Here is a 19,915-nt window from a genome sequence, read left to right on the forward strand (position 1 = left end):
ACAGCTGGGATCTCCTCACACGCCAACAGTGTGCACACAGCAATGCTCGGGAGGATCCAGCGATGAGCATTGCTGTGTGTACACTGTTGGCGTGTGAGGAGATCCCAGCTGTTAGCTGTATGCAATTCCCATATGCAATTTATTCTGCTGAAAAAGTGTGAGTGAAGTTTACCCTTAGTTTATAGGGAATATATATATTATACTACCTGCGCAATGGTCTCTTTTGTTGTTTCATACTGCGGAAGTTCTTTGAAAGCCAGAAGTCAGCCCATGCTAATGAGCAGCTGAATGTGGGCAAGCCATCTATCACTGGGGATTACTCATTGAAACCTGTCTATATTCATCAATCACCAAAGACGTTCTATTTCTTCACAGCGGTATGCTGTCCTATTGAGATATCTGTGCACTGTGGTTCATCACATTAATATATCATCTTTCTCTCTTTTTTAATGTGTTCAATAATTTATTATCACATTGATTTTTAGCTATAGGATTTTATTATGGTGAAGGATGTTATTTATAATAGGCTCCATTTGATTATTTTGCACGTAATTCACTGATTAACCATTAGGAGGTTACACCGTGTTATATTGGGAGGTTAATATTAGCGCATTATACATTCCGAATATATACAGTATAAAAAACATGTACAGGTCAGTGTTAATGACTGGGCAATCCAGCTTTATGCAACTGCACAATGCTGTGTGATATCTGTAGGTAAATACTGGCTTTTTTTGCGGGACCGACATACCTGGGGTGGGCAGTGCTTTACTTTTTGCCTTTTAGATTGGTGGATGTTTAACCCGTTACGGACTGTCCCACGCAGATATACTGCGGCAGGGCAACCCTCCTGTGCAAAATCACTTACCTCTACGTGATTTGGTGCACTGGGTCTGGGGCATGTGCCGCTGGCAACCCGCTCCCACTGCGATTGGACACAGAGGGAGCCAATCAGTGGGTCCAGCGGGACCCACCGATCATTCTCAGGAGAGGCAGAACGACGGTCTGTTTATGTAAACAAGGCAGACCACTGTTCTGAGAGAGGGGAAGATAGAGATTGCGTTTCTGCTAAGCTTCAACACAGATCTTGGTCTTCCTCTAGTCAAATTATCCCTCCCCCACAATTAGTAAGCTCTCCCTAGGAGCACATTTACCCCTTTGATTGCCCCGGATGTTAACCCCTTCCGAGCCAGTGTCATTAGTACAGTGACTGTGCATATTTTCATATTTTTAGCACTGATCACTATATTAGGGTCACTGGTCCCCCCCCCCCCCCCCCCCAAAAAAAAAAAAAATTCAGTGTCAGATTTGTCTTCCGCTCTATTTATAATTTATATTTATACACACAAATAATCTCTCATATATAGATATAATTACACACATTAAAATAGAGTATATAGTAATCAGTTTGTAGACACTAACTTGTGCAAACCAAGCAAAATACGCATATTAGGATTTTTCTTTAACCAAAAATATGTAGCAGAATACATATTGGATATGTATTATAGCAGACAGTAAAAAAAATATTGATTCACAAAATTGTCAGTCTTTTTTGGTTTATAGCACAAAAAAATCAAAACCAGAGGAGATCAAATACCACCAAAAGAAAGCCCTTTGTGTGTGGGGGGGGTAAGACACATTTTATTTCGGTACAGCGTTGTATGACTGCGCAATTGTCAGTTAACCACTTAACCACTTCAAAACCAGCCTCGTTTTGGATTTTAGGTGTTTAAGAGTTTAAAACAGGTTTTTTTGCTAGAAAATTACTTAGAAAAAAAAAATATATAATGTTTGGGGGTTCTAACACCCTAGAGAATAAAATAGCAGTCATTGCAATACTTTTTTTTGCACCGTATTTGCGCAGCGGTCTTCTAAGCGCAGTTTTTTTGGAAAAAATTAACTTTTTTGAAAAAAAAAAAAATAAGACAACAGTAAAGTTAGCCCAATTTTTTTTTATATTGTGAAATATAATGTTACGCCAAGTAAATTGATACCCAACATGTCACGCTTTAAAATTGCGCCCGCTCGTGGAATGGCGTCAGACTTACCCTTAAAAATCTCCATAGGCGACGTTTAAAAAAATTCTACAGATTGCATGTTTTGCGTTACAGAGGAGGGCTAGTGCTAGAATTATTGCTCTCACTCTACCGGTCGCGGTGATACCTCACATGTGTGGTTTGACCACCGTTTTCATATGCGGGCGCTACTCACATATGCGTTCGCTTCTGCGCGCGAGCTCGTCGGGACAGGGCGCTTTAAAAAATTTTTTTTTTTTTTTTTTTTTTTTATTATTTATTTTACTTTATTTTATTTATTTTTTCACTGTTTTTAAAAAAAAAATAAAAATTTGGATCACTTTTATTCCTATTACAAGGAATGTAAACATCCCTTGTAATAGAAAAAAGCATGACAGGTCCTCTTAAATATGAGATCTGAGGTCAAAAAGTCCTCAGATCTCATATTTAGACTAAAATGCAAAAAAAAAAAAAAAAAAAAAGTCGTTTAAAAAAAATGACAAAAAAAATTGTGCCTTTAAGAGAAGTGGGCGGAGCCGTCGTAATGACGTCGCTCCGGCCGTCACATGGTATAGAGACGGGTGGGGGGCCATCTTGGCCTCACTCGTCTCAGTACCTCAGCGGTGACAGGTCCCGATCTCCTCCGCCGCTACCGACGGCTCCGGTAAGCGGCGGAGGGCGCGGGAGAGCGGTGGGAGGGGGGGTGGCACCTCTCCCGCCGCCGATAACGGTGATCTCGCGGCGAACCCACTGCAGAGACCACCGTTATCGTGTACAGAATCGCCGGCCCTAAAGATGGATACCTCGGTTGTGGCAGCAGCTGCTGCCGTTACCGAGATATCCATCTTTAAATCAGAGGACGTCAATATACAGTGGGCGGTCGGGAGGCGGTTAAGGACCGGAAGGATTTGCCTCCTTAATGACCAGGCCATTTTTTACAATACGGCACTGCGTCTTTTTGCAAAATCTTTTTATTAAGTTTTATATTGTCATACAAAAAAAATGCCCATACAAGGGCCAAACATTGCCCACGCAGGGGCATATCCTCTGATGCGGCAACAGGTCACACCAGGACACATCATTTGACATAAATAAACTTCCTTATCTATACCCCAATGGGGGGAGAGGTTAATTCAGGAGAATCCATGCTCTGCATTAAAATGACAGGATAATGTGACAAGAGATATTGGGTCAGCTTGCTAACATATTATAACCATAATGGTAATTTAGGAATTTGTTACTGTATCAGTTGCCGTGGTATTATCCAACCAACAGGTCCATACCTTTTCAAATTTTTTTGGGCAGCCCTTGCCCGAGTAGGTGGCTTTATAAAGGGGCAGACTGGCATTCACTAGGCTCTTCCAGAATCTAACAGAGGGGGGAGATGACCATTTCCAGGTCATCGTGATGGCTTTACATGCATAGTATAATAAAAGAGATATATTAGTATCTTCCTAGCTCTGAGTATTGGCATTTGTTCCACTAGTCCCAGCAGACAATGTTTAGGATCATATGGGACACTAATCTTTGTGACCCTATTGATCACTTGGAGTACTTCTTTTCAATAATGTACAATTGCTGGGCAAGCCCAGAAAATGTGAAAGAAGTCCCCCGGCTGATAGGAGCAGCGCCAGCACGCCGGAGAATACGCCGGCGACACCCGGTGCAGCCTGTGAGGCGTGTAATGAACTCTGTATGATTTTGAATTGAACCAGTTTGTCCCTGGCTGAGAGCAGAGGGGAGAATGGAAAATCCCAAATCTCCCTCCAATCATCTTCATCCATCTCCGGTATGTCCCAAACCCATTTCCTGTGGAGGGAGGACAACTCAGAACAGTGGCGACCAGCAGGGACCCATAGATCTGAGATGTGGGTTTCTCGAGATCTTTCACCCGAAATATTTTTTACTTTTTGCTATAGCCACCACCCCCCCAAAAAAAAAAAAAAATATAATAATAATAATAATAATAATAATAATAATAATAATAATAAATAATAATAAGTTTAGTCTGATATATTTTTTTACATATTTCTGGTAAAAAAAAAAAATAATGAAATTTGCAATAAGCGTAAATTGATTGGTTTGCGCAAAAGTTATAGCATCTACAAAATAGGGAATAGATTTATGCTTTTTTTTTTAACTAGTAATGGCTGTGATCTGCAATTTTTAGCAGGACTGCAACATTGCGGCGGACAGATTTGACACTTTTTTGGGACCAATGACATCTATACAGCGATCAGAGCTAAAAATAGCCACTGATTACTGTATAAATGTCACTGGCTGGGAAAGGGGTTAACACTAGGGGGCGATCAAGGGGTTAAAGGTTACCTAGGGGAGGTGTTTCTAACTAAGGGGGGGGGGGGGGAATGGGACTGACTGGAGAACAGTAGGAATAGCAGATCGGTCTCTCCTCACCTGACAGAAAGGAGATCTGTCAATGTACATCGACAGATCTTCGCTCTGTCTGACATGGAGGGGGGTAAACCTTCCGGGGCTGAAGTGGTTAAATCTGTTTCACTGTTAATTTACACGTATCACATGCCTGACAAAGGGGCCCTGCATGACACCAAAACGTTGCACCTTCTTGCTTTTGATGTGATCATGCTGAAATAAAAACAGTTTGGACTGAAGATCCGAGGTGTGCTGGCAAATCCATTCCTTGTGACTAGGGATGAGCCGAATACCCCCCGCACCAGAACCTGCGAACGGACCGAAAGTTTGCGCAAACTTTAGAGTGCCATTAAAGTCTATAGGACTCGAACATTTGAAATCAAAAGTGCTAATTTTAAAGGCTAATATGCAAGTTATTGTCCTAAAAAGGGTTTCGGGACCCGGGTCCTGCCCCAGAGGACATGGATCAATGCAAAAAAAAGTTTTAAAAAACGACCGTTTTTTCGGGAGCAGTGATTTTGATGCTTAAAGTGAAAAAAAAAAAAAAAAAAAAGTAAAATATTCCTTTAAATATCATACCTGGGGGGTGCCTATAGTATGCCTGTAAAGTGGCACATGTTTCCTGTGCTTAGAACAGTCCCTGCACAAAATGTCATTTTTAAAGGAATAAAAGTCATTTAAAACTGCTTTCGGCTTAATGTAATGTCGGGTCCTGGCAATATGGATGAAAATCAGTGAGACAAACGGCATGGGTACCCCCCAGTCCATTACCAGGCCCTTTGGGTCTTGTATGGATATTAAGGGGAACCCCGCACCCAAATTAAAATGAGGAAAGGTGTGGGGCCCCCAGGCCCTATATACTCTGAACAGCAGTATACAGGCGGTGCAAACAAGACAGGGACTGTAGGTTTGTTAAGAAGAATCTGTTTGTAATTTTGAACTGGTACATTTTTAAAGTGTAGCACCAGCCAAAAAAAAAATCTATTTTTAAGCTTTTTGGAAAACATAAGGAAGGGTTATCACCCCTGTGACATTTGTTTTGCTGTTGTGCTCATCTTCAGAAGATTTCACCTCACTTTTTGACAAATGTTTTTTGAAAATTTGGGGTTTTTAGTGAAACAAGGATTGGTGATAAAGCATCAGTGGAGAGGAGACACGTTTTTCCCATATTAACTCTTACAGGAGAGAATTTCCCTTCCTAGGGGTAGATTTCATCTCACTTCCCGTTGTCTCCTTCCGTTTGCAAGTAGGAGTCGTTTGTAAGTTGGATGTTTGAAAGTAGGTGCCTGCCCTATATACTCAGCAGAAATTTGGGCCTTAGGTGTTGTTGTGGCCACAACACTGTAAGCCCTCACAGGGCCCTGCTGTGAAATATTAGATCAAGAATTGTAATAACATGCCCCTGTTGAACAGGGTCAGAAAGATTGGGCCTTTGGTGGTGGTGTTGCTGGTGCCACAACACTAAGTCCTCTTGGTGGGCGCTGGAATGGGCCCTGCTGTGAAATATTAGATCAAGAATTGTAGATACATGTCCCTGTTGAACAGGAGCAGAAAAACTGGGCCTTAGGCATTGGTGCCACAACACTGCAACCCCTCACAGATGCTGTAGTTGGAGCACAGGAATGAGCCCTGCTGTAAAGTATTGCATCAAAAATTGTAATTACACGCCCCTGTTAAACAGGGGCAGAAAAATTGGGCCTTGGCCACTGGTGGCAGTGCCCAGAACCAAAAATGTTCTTACAAGCCATCAGCATGAAAATTGAGGAGGAAGAGGATCATCACTCAGCATCAGCAGTCTTGAAGGGATCTCTCATAAAAAGAAAAAAAAAAAAAAAAATCAGTTACATCAGCATCAGGTAGTTGGTAGCTTGTGATCCAAGACTGATTCTTTTTTATGAAGGTCAGCCAATGTGATCGGTTACAAAGCCTCCAGCAGCACTGAATGTGCGTTCCGAAAGAATGCTGGATGCAGGACAGGCCAGTAGCTCAATTGCATACTGTGCAAGCTCTGGCCAGTGATCCATCCTCAAAACCCAGTAAGCCAGAGGATTTTCGGTGGGAAAGGTGTCCAAGTCAGATCTTGCCCCTAGGTAATCCTGCACCATGTGAATCAGATGCTGGTTGCTGGAACCGATCAGACCTTAAAATTGTCTGAACACAAACCTTTCTGCAAAGGCCTCCTGAAGAGGTTTCATCCTCTGCTCCCTCTGCGACGGCAAGATAAGGTCCGCAACCTTACCCTTGTAACGTGGATCAAGGAGGGTTGCCAGCCAGTAATGAACCCTCCCTTTGATACCACGAATACAAGGATCCTTCCGCAGGCTTTGCAGGATCAGGGAGGCCATGCAGCGTAGGTTTGCTGAGGCATTCAGTCCAGAGTCCTCTGGGTCACTAAGGACGACATGATCCGCAGCCACATCCTCCCAGCCACGTACAAGTCCATGGGTTTCTTTGGATTGTAAAGGATCCCTTGAAGACTGCTGCTGATGCTGAGTGCCAGGCTCCACCTCTATGCTGACACAATCCTTTGCCTCACCCTGTGTGATTGGCGGGCACGCAGGAACACTGTCTGGATAAAGGGGCTTTGAGAGGTAAGGAAGTACTCCTCTTCCTCCCTCTGTTCTGCCTCAAGTGCCCTGTCCATTATTCCATGCAGCATGTGCTCCAACAGGTGGACAAGAGGGACAGTGTCACTGATGCATGCACCGTCACTGCTCACCATCCTTGTGGTTTCCTCAAATGGCAACAGTACAGTGCATGCATCCCTGATCATAGCCCACTGGCCTGGGGAAAAAAAAAAAATAAGGTCCCCCTGACCCTGTCCTGGTGCCATAGTCGCATAGGTACTCATTGATGGCCCTCCTCTGCTGCGTGTGCAGCCGCTGCAGCATGGCCAATGTTGAGTTCCACCTGGTGGGCATGTCACAGATTAGGCGGTTCTTGGGCAGATTAAATTCCTTTTGGAGGTCAGCCAGCCGAGCACTGGCATATGACCTGCGGAAATGCACACAGACTTTCCTGGCCTGCCTCAGGACATCCTGTAAGCCCAGGTACCTGCCCAAGAACCGCTGCACCACCAAGTGAAGAACGTGAGCCAAACAGGGCACATGGGTCAGTTGTCCCTGTCGGAGGGCGGAGAGGAGGTTGGTGCCATTGTCGCAAACCACCATACCTGCCTTAAGCTGGGGTGGTGTCAACCACCTCTGAACCTGCCCCTGCAGAGCTGACAGAATCTCTGCCCCAGTGTGGCTCCTGTGCTCCAAGCACACCAGCTCAAGCACCGCATGGCATCTTTTTGCCTGCGTGCTTGCGTAGCCCCTTGAACACCTACGGAGCACCGCTGGTTCCGAGGACAAATCAGCACAGGAAGAGGCAATGGAGGAAGAAGAGGGGTGGAGGAGAGAGGTGTGGCAGAACCACCACTAGTAGAACACTACTGCACCCTGTCTTGCATCCTTCCCAGCTGCCAGAAGAGTCACTCAGTGCGCGGTGAAAGATAGGCAACATCCCTGTCCATGCCTGCTGGACCATGAGTCAGCGGTAATATGCACCTTTGCGCTGACCGCCCTGTCCAGTGAGGCATAATCACTGCCTTCCACATGCCGGTAGAGAGCCGGAATCGCCTTCTGTGAGAAAAAGTGGCGTTTGGGAACCTGCCACTGAGGAACTGCACATTCCACAAACTCATGGAAGGGGGCAGAGTCTACCAACTGAAAAGGCAGCAGTTGAAGTGCTAGCAACTTAGCCAAGCTAGCATTCAACCGCTGGGTATGTTGATGGCTGGGAGCGAACTTCTTTTGGCGGTGCAGCAGCTGGGGTAGGGAAATTTGCCTGGTACAATCTGATGTCGGTGTACCGATAGCAGATTGCCCGCAAGTACTTGGCTGTGACACACCTAATTCTACACCTTCATTCCTCTCAGTGCAGGTTTCAGAGAGGACTGAAGGTATAGTGGAGTTGGAGATCCCAGCTGATGAGGAGCAAGGAAAGGTCCACTTTGTTCTTTGCTGTGGGTCTTTTAGGTACGCTTGCCTACGAACTGCATGGCAGGTCGACATATGTCTGGTCAAGCATGTGGTGCTCAAGCGGGTGAGGTTTTGGCCACGCAAGATACGCTTGAGACATATGTTGCAAATAGCAGTGGTGGGATCTGATGCACTCGTCTCAAAAAAGGCCCACACCAAAGAACTTTTGGAATAATGCGCAGAGACAGCAGCGCCCTGCACATGCAGAGCTCTGTGGTGTGATGCAGTCGGTGTGCTGCCCTTAAGCTGGCCCCTGGAGGGCATCCTGCCTCGTTGGAGATGTTCCGCCTCCTTCTCCCTCCTCTCCGGCACCCACGTGGAGTCAGTGACCTCATAATCCCCTCCCTCCTCATCACTGGAGCAAACCTGGCAGTATGCTGCAGCTGGGGGAACATGACTGCCAGATTGCCATTCTTCTTGGGCACCCCCTCTGTCTGGGCTCATGTTACTGCCTTCCTCTAGCTGGGTACCATCATCGGAGCCTTCAAAACGCTGGGCATCCTCCTGGAGTATGTACCCAACACTGTGGTCAAACAGTTCGGGGGACTCCTCAGGAGGACATGGTGGGGCTAGGGAAGGAGTCACTGATGACATTGAGCCGAGGGAAGAGGCCGCATTGGTAGCTGCTTTGCCAGACAAAGTACCCTGAGCGTGGGTGAGAGATAATGAGGAGGATGAGGACGGCTTGGTCATCCACTCGACCAAGTCTTCCGCATGTTGCAGCTCAACACGGCCAGCTGCCGAAAAAAAGGACAAGTGTATCCCACGGCCACATGCTGATGAGGATGCACCGTCTCCACGACCAGCACTGTTGCCTCTAGACACAGAGCCTGCTTGCTCTCTTTTATTGGCTTGTGACTGTCTGTCTCTCCTTGTTGGCCTTCCAGACATACTAATGGCCTGCAGTGAGATGTAGCTGCACAAAGCTGGGATAGATATACACACACACACACACACACACACACACACACACACACACACACACACACACTGCAGCTAGCAGAATTAACTGCCTGCCTGTAGTATTAGTATGAGAACACCACCAATTTTCTTCAGGTAGCTTTAGGTGCACACTGTGTAGAGGACACAGTACACTAACTGTAAATACTGTAGCTGCCTGCCTGTGGTACTAATAGGATCAGAAGAACATACCTCCCAACTGTCCCGGATTGAGCGGGACTTTCCGCATTTACAAGTTTGTCCCGCTGTCCAGGGAGTTTGTCCCGCATTATTCTGTTGATTAATGTTGCCTTCTAGCTCAATAGGACCTGCAGCAGTGTGCACATTCAGAACAGCCAGGGATTGGTGAGCAAGACGGCTGGGTGTGCCCTGTGCAGCCCCCATGAGAGACTGCAGCTGTCAGATTCGAGCTGTGATGTCGGGTGTGGGCGGGACTGCTACCCAGACCCTCCCCTCTGTCAAGCAACCACTGCATAGGGAGAGGCATTTTTACTTTAAGGTCCCTCAAATTCTTTAAAAACCCCCAAAATTTATGTTAGTATTTGCAGATGTTACTGTGTTTTTTTTTTTTACATCATTGCCTGCATATCCACTGGGGACTATTTTTTTTTTTCTTGCTGAGGGATACAGAAGCCTGGTCGCATAACCCGATGATCTTTACTTAGACCCGGTGTTCTGCCGAGAAAGTTCCCCTCGACGGATAATGACCCCCCTGTAGTGCGCAGGCGCAGTAGGAACAACAAGGGAGCCACTGAAAAGAGCCGAAGCTGAACACCTGAATCAGCTGTACCTGCGTGCCAAGAGTATAGTAAAAAAAAAAAAAAAAAAAAGAAAAACCACTTTTTAATAGGCCCCTCGAGGGCTCGCCGCTCTTCGGGCATGACCTCGCTACTCTCGGGATTTTAATATTCTAACTCTATGTCCACTTGGATGGTGGGGCTTTAACGTGGACTTAGGTTAGAATGTATTGCGCAGGCGCCGTATACAGCTGACGATCAGCTGTTCGACAATTTTCGGCGGCTCCGTAGTCGTTCCTACTGCGCAAGCGCAGCGCATGCGCAGTACAGGGGTGTCCTTATCCGCCGGGGGAACTTTCTCGGCAAGGAGACTTCAGAAGCGGATTGATATAAATCTCTCTTCTGCCTCCTCAGCCAATGGGAAACACTGTACCTGGCTCACCTTCTTTGACTTCTAAGAAGAGGAGATGTCAGCAGCTGCATCGAAGGGGGAGAGAGAGGAGAGAACACAGCCTGCAATGGGGACACACTGTAAGAAGCAGACAGATTCCTTAGCACCAGCACTGAAAACAGTGAGTTGTATTACCCTGCACTGCTGCCAGCATGGAGCTCTAGAGGACAAAATCGTTCAACTAATCCCTCCAGGCTTGTATACTGACACCAGCAAGATTTGTGATAAAGATTGTATGCGGGGCAGACAGAACACAGACAGACTGCATTCCTTTCTGCCATATACAGTATACATATACACACACACACACACACACACACACATACACACCACCTAGGATGCATATACACAATACATTGTAAGTGCAGCTGACTCGCCTGCCTTCTCTAACTCGAATCAAATGACACTGTCTATCTCTCTCTCTCTATCTCTCTCTCTCCACCACAACACAACACACTACACAAGGCCGCCACGCAGGCCGCTTTATATATAGTGTGGGGCGTGTACTAAACCCCCTGAGCCATAATTGGCCAAAGCCACCCTGGCTTTGGCCAATTACGGCTCTCTGTACAGATGGCGATGTGATTGGCCAAGCATGCGGGTCGCGCATGCTTGGCCAATCATCAGCCAGCAATGCACTGCGGAGCCGCAGTGAATTATGGGCCGTGACACGCCACTCGAATTTGGCGTGAACGGCCCATAACGTTCGCATTTCGACGAACGGTCGAACAGGCTATGTTCGAGTGGAACATGGGTTGAACTCGAAGCTCATCCCTACTTGTGACATTCCTGGTCCAGTTTCCAGCTGGTGGTGGTTACAGCACCCATCGTCTTAGAGCGGGGGTCAGCAACCAGTAGATCGCAGACAGGCAACTAGTGAATCGCGGTCTGGGCTTGCTGATCCGCCATCCTAGAGCATCAAACATAAGAGTGCAATGCAGAGGGACTCCTTGTAATGTTGGAGCTGTAGTAGGGAGCCAGAGCCGCATAAGCAGATGCCTCCTCTGTAGTGCCGGATCCTTTTCCATGTGCGATACCAACCGCACTCCACCTCTTATCCCGGCTAGTGATCTCCAGAGTGGTGCCAGCAGCAGGAAAGGAGATCTTCAGGTCAGTGTGAAGCAATACACCGAGCATAATAGTATAGGGCCGCTTTACACTGATGTGCTGCGATTTACCCACACCGCTGGTGCAGTGCATACCTCCCAACTTTCTGAGACGGGAATGAGGGACACCTATTAGCAAATGTAGGCATAGGACACACCCCCTGCCACCCCCCCTTAAAGTAGAATTGTACAAGAAGAATTGGTTAAACCCACTAAGTGCTTTTTTTTTAATCACTACTATTCCTTTAGATTGGCTTTTGGAAATTACAAATGCAGCAATTGAGACATTGGATGAAAGGTTTAGCGCTGGGAAACACTTTTGATAGAGATAAAGTGCATTTTATATACAACTTTATAGATCAGACCAAAATGAGGGACAAGTGAGGAGGAAAGAGGGACAGAGGGACTTTATTCCAAATCAGGGACAGTCCCTCGAAATCAGGGACAGTTGGGAGGTATAGACACCACGGGCGCATTGCAGCGTACCTGCAGCTTTCCTGCGCTTAGCCATAGACTTCCATTTTATCCTGCAGGTTTGATGCACTTTCTGAAACCGCCCCACACCTACAGGATATAATAGAATTTTATAGGAAAAGCACAGCCAACGCAGGAAAGTCTCAGATGTGCTGCACCCATGGTATGGGTATTCCGCAGCACATTGTGTGAAAGCAGCCTTATAGGGGGGCTCAGAACTAGAGTTGCCACCTCATCCCTTTAAACCCGAACACCTTTGAATTACACGGGTTCTGAGGCTAATTAAATGCAGATAAAGCACCGAGTTTAATTACTACCTTAACCAGCCACAGAACCTGTGTGATTAATATGTGTTCGGGTTTAAAGGGATGAGGTGGCAACCATACTCATGTGAGTGAGGCCGCTCTGCAAGTGCTCTGCAGCCTCGTACAGCACACAAGGGGTTTGTTGCTTGTGTTGTGTTGATTTCTCACCACCTGCTTTAACCCCGTGGACCCCGCAGAAGCATGCATTTGCAGGGCGCTTACAGAGTGGCCCCATTTACATGAATGGGTCACGATTGGCAGGTTGCACCCACCAAAAGCAGCAAGGGGTTTAATTTATGCTGTGGCATGTGCATAGCTCCCAACTGTCCCTGATTTCAAGGGACTGTCCATGATTTGGAACAATATCCCTCTTTCCTCATTGGTCCCTCATTTTGGTCTGATCTATATAGTTCAGTGGCGTACCTTTGGGGGGGGGTAAGTGTTGTGGTCTGTAAGGGAAGCGGTGACAGCGGGGCGGGCTCATGCAGTGCAGCGGCGATGGATGTGTGCGCAGGCCAGGGAGGGGCGAGCTGTGACAGGATGGGGTGCCTGGGCCGGGTGCGGACCGTACCACTAGCCGGTTGACACGCCGCCGGATTGACAAAGGAGCAGGAGAAAACACTACGGGGTTTATTTACTAAAGGCAAATCCACTTTGCACTACAAGTGCACTTGGAAGTGCAGTTCCTGTAGATCCGAGGGGGACATGCAAGGAAAATAAACAGCATTTTAGCTTGCACATGATTGAATGATAAAATCAGCAGAGCTTCCACTCAGTTCAGATCTACAGCGACTGACTGCACTTGTAGTGCAAAGTGGATTTGCCTTTAGTAAATCAACCCCACCATCCCTCTCTCCTGTACAGCAGGGGAGGGAGAGAGACCGCGGGCAAGCGCTGAATAGAAGACGGAAAATGCCAAGTTAACTAGTAGGTGATTGGTTGCTAGGTGGTCCTAGCAACCAATCATTAGCATTGTCGATATGAAAAGTTAACTCCAGCAGTTCCCACCCTCTGGTGTGTGTGTCCCTCTGCACGAGTAAGGTAGGAAGGGACAGCTGTGAAACATGCAGGGGGTCCAAAGCTGGGGGGGTTGTGTAATGTGCAGGGGTCCAGTGTAATGTAATGTTTGACATGCCAAATCAGCCCAATATGAAAGGGGGCTCAGAAACAATTAAACATTGATCCCATGCATGCAGACTTTTCAAAATCTGATCCTTTAAAAATCTAGGGGGCGTGAAAGGACAGAAAGAAAAGCCGCATACCCAGATACTGACAGATAGCAACTACGGGGATCTAACATTCCTCCACGCCTTTGTCCAGGCCCCCGGCCACCACCTGTCTTTCTCAAGACCGACCACCCACCTTGGCCACGTGCCCCTCTCATCCACACCCACCTTGGCCACGTGCCCCTTTCATCCACACCCACCTTGGCCACGTGCCCCTCTCATCCACACCGACCACCCACCTTGGCCACGTGCCCCTCATCCACACCGACCACGTGCCCCTCTCATCCACACTGACCACGTGCCCCTCTCATCCCACAATTGTCAACAGAGGGGTTAGAAGCTCCCCAAATCTTCTCAGACAGACAAGTCAGCAGAACGAATGGATTAATTCCTTACTAGGATTGTAACATTCGACACTCTGGTAGACCCCCATACACACGCACATACTTTTCCCAGAAGATATCAAGCAACTAGGGCTGAACCAAGGACAGGTGGCACGCATAGGAGCCTACTGGACTGATTAAAGCAAAGATGTCATCTGCCTTAAAACTCATCACCAAAATCTTGTCCACAACCAACCTCCTTATACGAGGAGCACCCCTGAGCTGCACCACATTCCGCCAACAGAAAGGCAGGGGTGGAGATAGCAAACCTGCAGCAGACCTCCCTCCTTAGCTGCCCACCTGATGTGACCCCCTCATCCCAGCCAGAGTCCCAGCATAGGTTTTATTGGCAGAACCAGAAGCTCCAGACCTCAAAGCTGCACCCTGCCCATTGGTTGCAGGAGCCACAGAACCCCCACTCTGCAAACCACCAGAGGCAGCAGCTGTCACTCCATCCACCAACACACATCCCCCTTTCCAGCATTACAAGCAGCTTTATCATTCATGCTTTCACATCCATGGCACTACTGCTCCCAGCAGACCCACTCACACCACATACTGCGGTCCTCACCACCTCCTCCCCCAACATACTCATCTTAGGTAAAAACCTTCCACTCCTTGTCACTCTTCCTGGGATTTCAGTAACACCTTTCACAGTGCAGCTGCCATGTTCCTTCCCACCATCATCTGTTGTACCTGTAGCTACCGGCAGGGATTGTTCAGAAAAAAACGGCAACTCCCACCTTTACCTTCCTTCTAGCAGAATCCAGCATTACAGACTTCTTGGGATCAGAAGCCAGGCCTACAGCCCTCTTTTATGCAGGGCTCTGTGCAGAAACAGGTGGTTTTTCCCTCCAAAACTCCATACTGGTGTCCATAATGTCAGATTTAACCACTTCAGCTCCGGAAAGGTTTTACCCCCTCATGACCAGGCCATTTTTTGCTATTCAGCACTGAGCTACTTTAACTGACAATTGCGCAGCCATGCAACACTGTACCCAAATAAAATTTATATATTTTTTTTCACACAAATAGAGCTTTCTTTTGGTGGTATTTGGTCATCTCTGTTTTTTTTCACATAAAGGAAAAAAATTCCAAAGCTTTATAAACGTATAATAACAATAGTGTGTGAGTGTGGGGGGACATTTTTGTTTATTAAAAAAATCATACAAACATACAGCTTATTATTAAGAACATATTTACACAAAAATAAACAACAACTAAACAAAAACAGGCGTGCTTACATCAGCAAGTAAAGAAAAACGTTTCCTGATAAGATAACATAGAAAGAAACATATTTTAACAAAAACAAAAAAGAGACTACAAACCCCGAGCCTCAACTTAAACACAATCCCCCACATCATTCACCCCGACTTCCACATCATTCACCTTGCATTCTGCACCAGCCAATCTCAAGTTCCCTTCCCCCTCCACCATCATCCAATCCATCCCTCACTCCACCCCTCTGTGTCTGCCAACCTCCAGCCGCACTTCTGCAACGCCTAGGAGGAGGGGTTGGCACCACCATACATGCTGGTCCAGCACCCTCCACTGCTTTCACTACACTAGGAGAAACAATAGGTGCAGACACAGACTTGACAACCACACTTTGTGACACTGACTGGGGAACCACAGACTGGGGGGGAACTGACACCACAGAGGCCCTCACAGACACAGATTCTGATGGGACAGGGACACTAGGATTCCCTTGTACAACCTCCGCCAACCCAGACTCTTCTCTATCCAGACGGAAAAATTCTTCCACCAACTCTGGTTTATTGTGCAAAGCCTCAGGGCACCGGCTATAAGGGTGACCAACCTTATCACATAGGTTACATTTCATGATGTTACAGTCCCTTGCCAGATGCCCCAGTTCCTGGCACAAAGAACACTTCTGTTCTGGACATTTAGAGGAGAAATGTCCCTTGACTCCACATTTATGGCACAGCTTAGGTTGACCAGGGTAGAAGGCAGTAATCCTATCTCTATCAATAAAGGCAGAGGAGGGCAAATGCTGGACCACATTCCCACACACACTCAACCTCATTGATACTGACCACCCACCGTCCAGATTCCTCTATCATCCACAATCTTTTTTAGGGGACACAACGTTTTACCAAACCTCCTCAACTAGACCCATAAATCCTCGGGGGGTATAGACTCATTCCTTGTCAGGATAATCACATTTTTTATCAAGGGCTGATGTGAGATTACCTTAGGGACAAGCCCCTTCCAGTCCGGCTAGCCCCCATATACATGCTCAAACCGCTCCAAAGACAGATCCAGTGATTCTAGAGGCACAAATGACAAATCATATTCAAAGGAACCAGCCGGACTGATAAGAGCATAAGTATCCTCCTCCATAAATCCCATGGCTAGGATCTTATCCACAACCACCCTCCTGGTGGAATACCTCATCCTTCCCACCTGAGCTGTACCACATTCCTGCGTTTAATGGAAGAAGGTGCGTTAGGTAAAAGTCGCACAACTGGCTCCCTTTCACCACCGGCAGCATGACTTTGTCCCCACACAGCCCTAGCATAATTCCTAACTGGGACAGTTGACACATTAACTGGTTGCATAGGGATATTAACTGCCTGCATAGGAACCTCTGAAATCTGGTTTGGTAAATTACCCACCACTTGATCCTCCCTCCTTCCCTCTAGCACAACAGTCCCGCTCACCATAGTCCCAGAAGTACCACAGATACCAGCAGTCCCCTCATCAAGTAAAGTCTTCTGTTTAGAAAAATCACCAGCTGTTTCAGCGTTCATACGGGCCTCCTGCTCTGCAGTTTCAATGTTCATGCGACATTCCTGCTCTGCACTGTTAGTGTCCATGTGGGACTCCTCGCAGCCACCTAATCCTGCATTCCCTGCTGATTGTAAGGGTCTGTTGGCAGGAAAAGCACTCCTTTATCATGATCCTCATCTGATGAGGCGGTGCCGCTCAAGGGAGATTCCATTTCTGTAATGGCCTGCAGCAATCCGCCATTTTCCTCAACCTCCTCCTGAGATGACCCAGGCTTCTGGGGAGGGAGGGGGGCAGATACTGACTCAGACATGACAGATCCTGAGACAGGGGTAGTACGGGGGCCACCATGTGAAGCCACTTTCTTACCCTCCATCCATACTGTCGCCATTGCCCCTCCATCCATACTGTCGCCATTGCTTTGGCATCCACCCTCTGGCTGGTATTAACACAGGCACTTTCCTTCATCTGTTTGAATCTCTCCTTATTCTCACACTTTTCTCTGAACACACCGCTGCTCTCCTTCAGAGAGGAGACCAACTTCTCCTGCTTTTTTAATGCCTCTTCCAGAGACTTTAACTTGGAGATTTCCCTCTTACTGTTTCCAGACTTACTGTGCAGAGATTTATTTTTCCTGAGATCTACTTTCATGACAGCAAGTTTCTGTTCCTCCTTAGCAATGTGGCGAAGTCTTTTCACCACTTTATCCTGGAAGACTGGTAGGGACTCCTCTTGCATAGGGACAGGCCCAGGATTCATTGCAGCTTGAGCACATGGAGTAGGCCTCAGTGCCTCTGGAGAGCCTACACCTTCATCTTCCCCACCCACTGCATGGTGGTTGGGCGAGAAGCCTGCAGGACAGGCCCAGGCTTGAAGTTTCCTCCAACTGAGACCAAAGCAGAGTGAGCCAACACCACCACCTGGTGGAGAAGCTCCCCTGGTGCAGAGACTGATGTGACTGACTCAATGATCTCTGTACAGCACTGCGGTATCATAGTTGCCAACAGTCACGATTTTCCCAGGACAATCCCAATGTTGGGACCCTCATCCCGATCAGAGGCCGTCCCGATTTGGGATTTTGTCTTAGTCCAGGGAAATCGGGAATGTTTTTGGCTCTGCAGCAGTTCTGGCTCCAACAATATGGCCACTGGCCCAACCGCGAGATCTCTTTCCCCTTGTGTTCAGTGGAGAGGGGAGGGGGCTCGATCCGTGCAGCCAATAAATCAGCTTCTCTCTTCACAATTCTCCTGCACACTGAAGCCAGTGTTAGCTGCACGGATCGGCCCCTCCCCTCCCCTCGCCACTGAACACGAGAAACGAGAGGAGACACATGGAGCTGCAACCAACCCTCCATCTCGGCTGTGGACCTGAGCCAACCAATCACTGCACACCTCTTACTGACCCCCATCAGCCACCATACACCCAGGAGACAGAGGAATCAGCTGACTCCTCCCCCGGCCTGCACTCACCTGCATGGTGACACTTCTCCCCATATTCACCTGAGACTTACACCTGCCTGCACGTGCATGCCTCTCCACCTTCACTACAGAGTGTGCGCGCCCCCGGGAGGAATGTAATGTGACAAACGGCCCCGCTCAGTGGTGCATGCTATTTCCCAGCCACGCCCCCAGGATTCGTAAAACCGGAAGTGTATGCCTGCCGCTTCCTGGTCGCATGGTTACCATGGTGACAGCCAGCAACAAGCCGGATCACCAGCATGGGGGATGATGTTTGGAGGAAAGGCTGAGTGTGGATGACAGGTGAGATAGATCCTCCTCCTCATATACCATTCACACACCGATGTGTACATTACTTTGCTACACAATCATTGCATGAGCCAAGTCACAGCTGGACATACACTATACAATCTGATTGTACAACTTCCTGCAGATATAATGACAGCTGTGTAGTGCAAGAGCCCCCCTAATGATATGGAATGCTGACCATACACTATAAGATCTGATTGTACAACCACCTACAGACATACTTGCCAATTGTCCCAAATTTCCCGGGACATTCCCGGGATTTAGACCCTTTCCCCGATTTTATTGTGTCCCGGGAAATGTCCCCGGAAATCCGTTTTTTCCTGATTTTTCGCCGCCGCCGCTAGAGGTCCATGGCCGGTGGAGACAATGTCTCTGCTGGCCATGTTTAAGAAGACCAGAAGAAGAACACGGGTGGCTACAATGGAAATTAAGCTGCGGTGCCTCCCACCCGCCCCGCTGCCGGTCTGTCTCTGCCCTGTTATGGAAAGGGACAGGGGTGGGCAGCGCCGCAGCTTAATTTCTATTGTAGCCATGCGGCCAGCTAAGCCTCTATTTTGTTCCCCCTCGGGGAATAGGGAAACTGTAATGGTGGTGGAGACACCGCTATACCTGATGTAAGGGGGCTCCAATGGGGAACTCCTCATAACTCAAGCGGAAAAGGAAAGGGATACCCAGAGCCCCACCCACCCGCTTATAGACTTCTGTATTGAAGGGGCACTGAAGCAAGAAATGGTCCATTGTCTCCTCCACACCCCACTCTTGGACAACCACAATTCTCTGCAGAGCAATGCTTTAAGTTGCCCTTCACATAGAGTCTGCCATGGAACGAGAGCCAGGCCAAATCCCAAAACTTTAAAGGGATTCTCTCCAGATTAGTCAAACGTAGACCCTTCCTCGTAAAAGAGCCTGGGCAATCCCTCAAGGCCAGTGGCTCGCTAAAGGCAGATTTAACAACCCTCCTCTCCAGGGCCTTCCTAGGAAGAGACTTAATTTTCTTCGCCGTCACTCGCCACTGCTGAAGCATTTTCAGGCACGGGGCAACATAAGCCGGGAGATTGTCAGGCTGTCAGGCTTTTCACTGACCCACCATTCTCCCAGCTTCTCAGAAAATGCCTAAACCAGGACTGAAAGATACCAACCCACCCAGGTGGTTCATCTGCCAGTATTTTACCAAAATTATGTTTCAAAAACATCAGAGATAGAATATCACCAGGTTGACCATACCTAGGCCACCCATCCACCTGGGAAGGTAGGTTACTGACCTCTTAATGAGGTTCAGATTGTTCCCCTATAACAGCTGGAGGAAACAGCTGTAAATTCTCGCA

The 19,915-nt window shown here is 47.6% G+C and overlaps 1 protein-coding gene across 1 annotated transcript in view; it reads right to left on the minus strand.

The window, feature by feature from the left end:
• The window catches only part of LOC141146120 (uncharacterized), a 213,305-nt gene that overhangs the window by 17,470 nt on the left and 175,920 nt on the right, over positions 1-19,915 (minus strand). The window contains exon 6 of the mRNA XM_073632874.1: positions 13,727-13,858. Coding sequence (XP_073488975.1) covers positions 13,727-13,858 — 132 coding nt within the window. The remainder of the gene's footprint in view (positions 1-13,726; positions 13,859-19,915) is intronic.

This window comes from Aquarana catesbeiana, linkage group LG05, assembly GCF_042186555.1.
Source record: "Aquarana catesbeiana isolate 2022-GZ linkage group LG05, ASM4218655v1, whole genome shotgun sequence".
Taxonomy (NCBI): domain Eukaryota; kingdom Metazoa; phylum Chordata; class Amphibia; order Anura; family Ranidae; genus Aquarana; species Aquarana catesbeiana.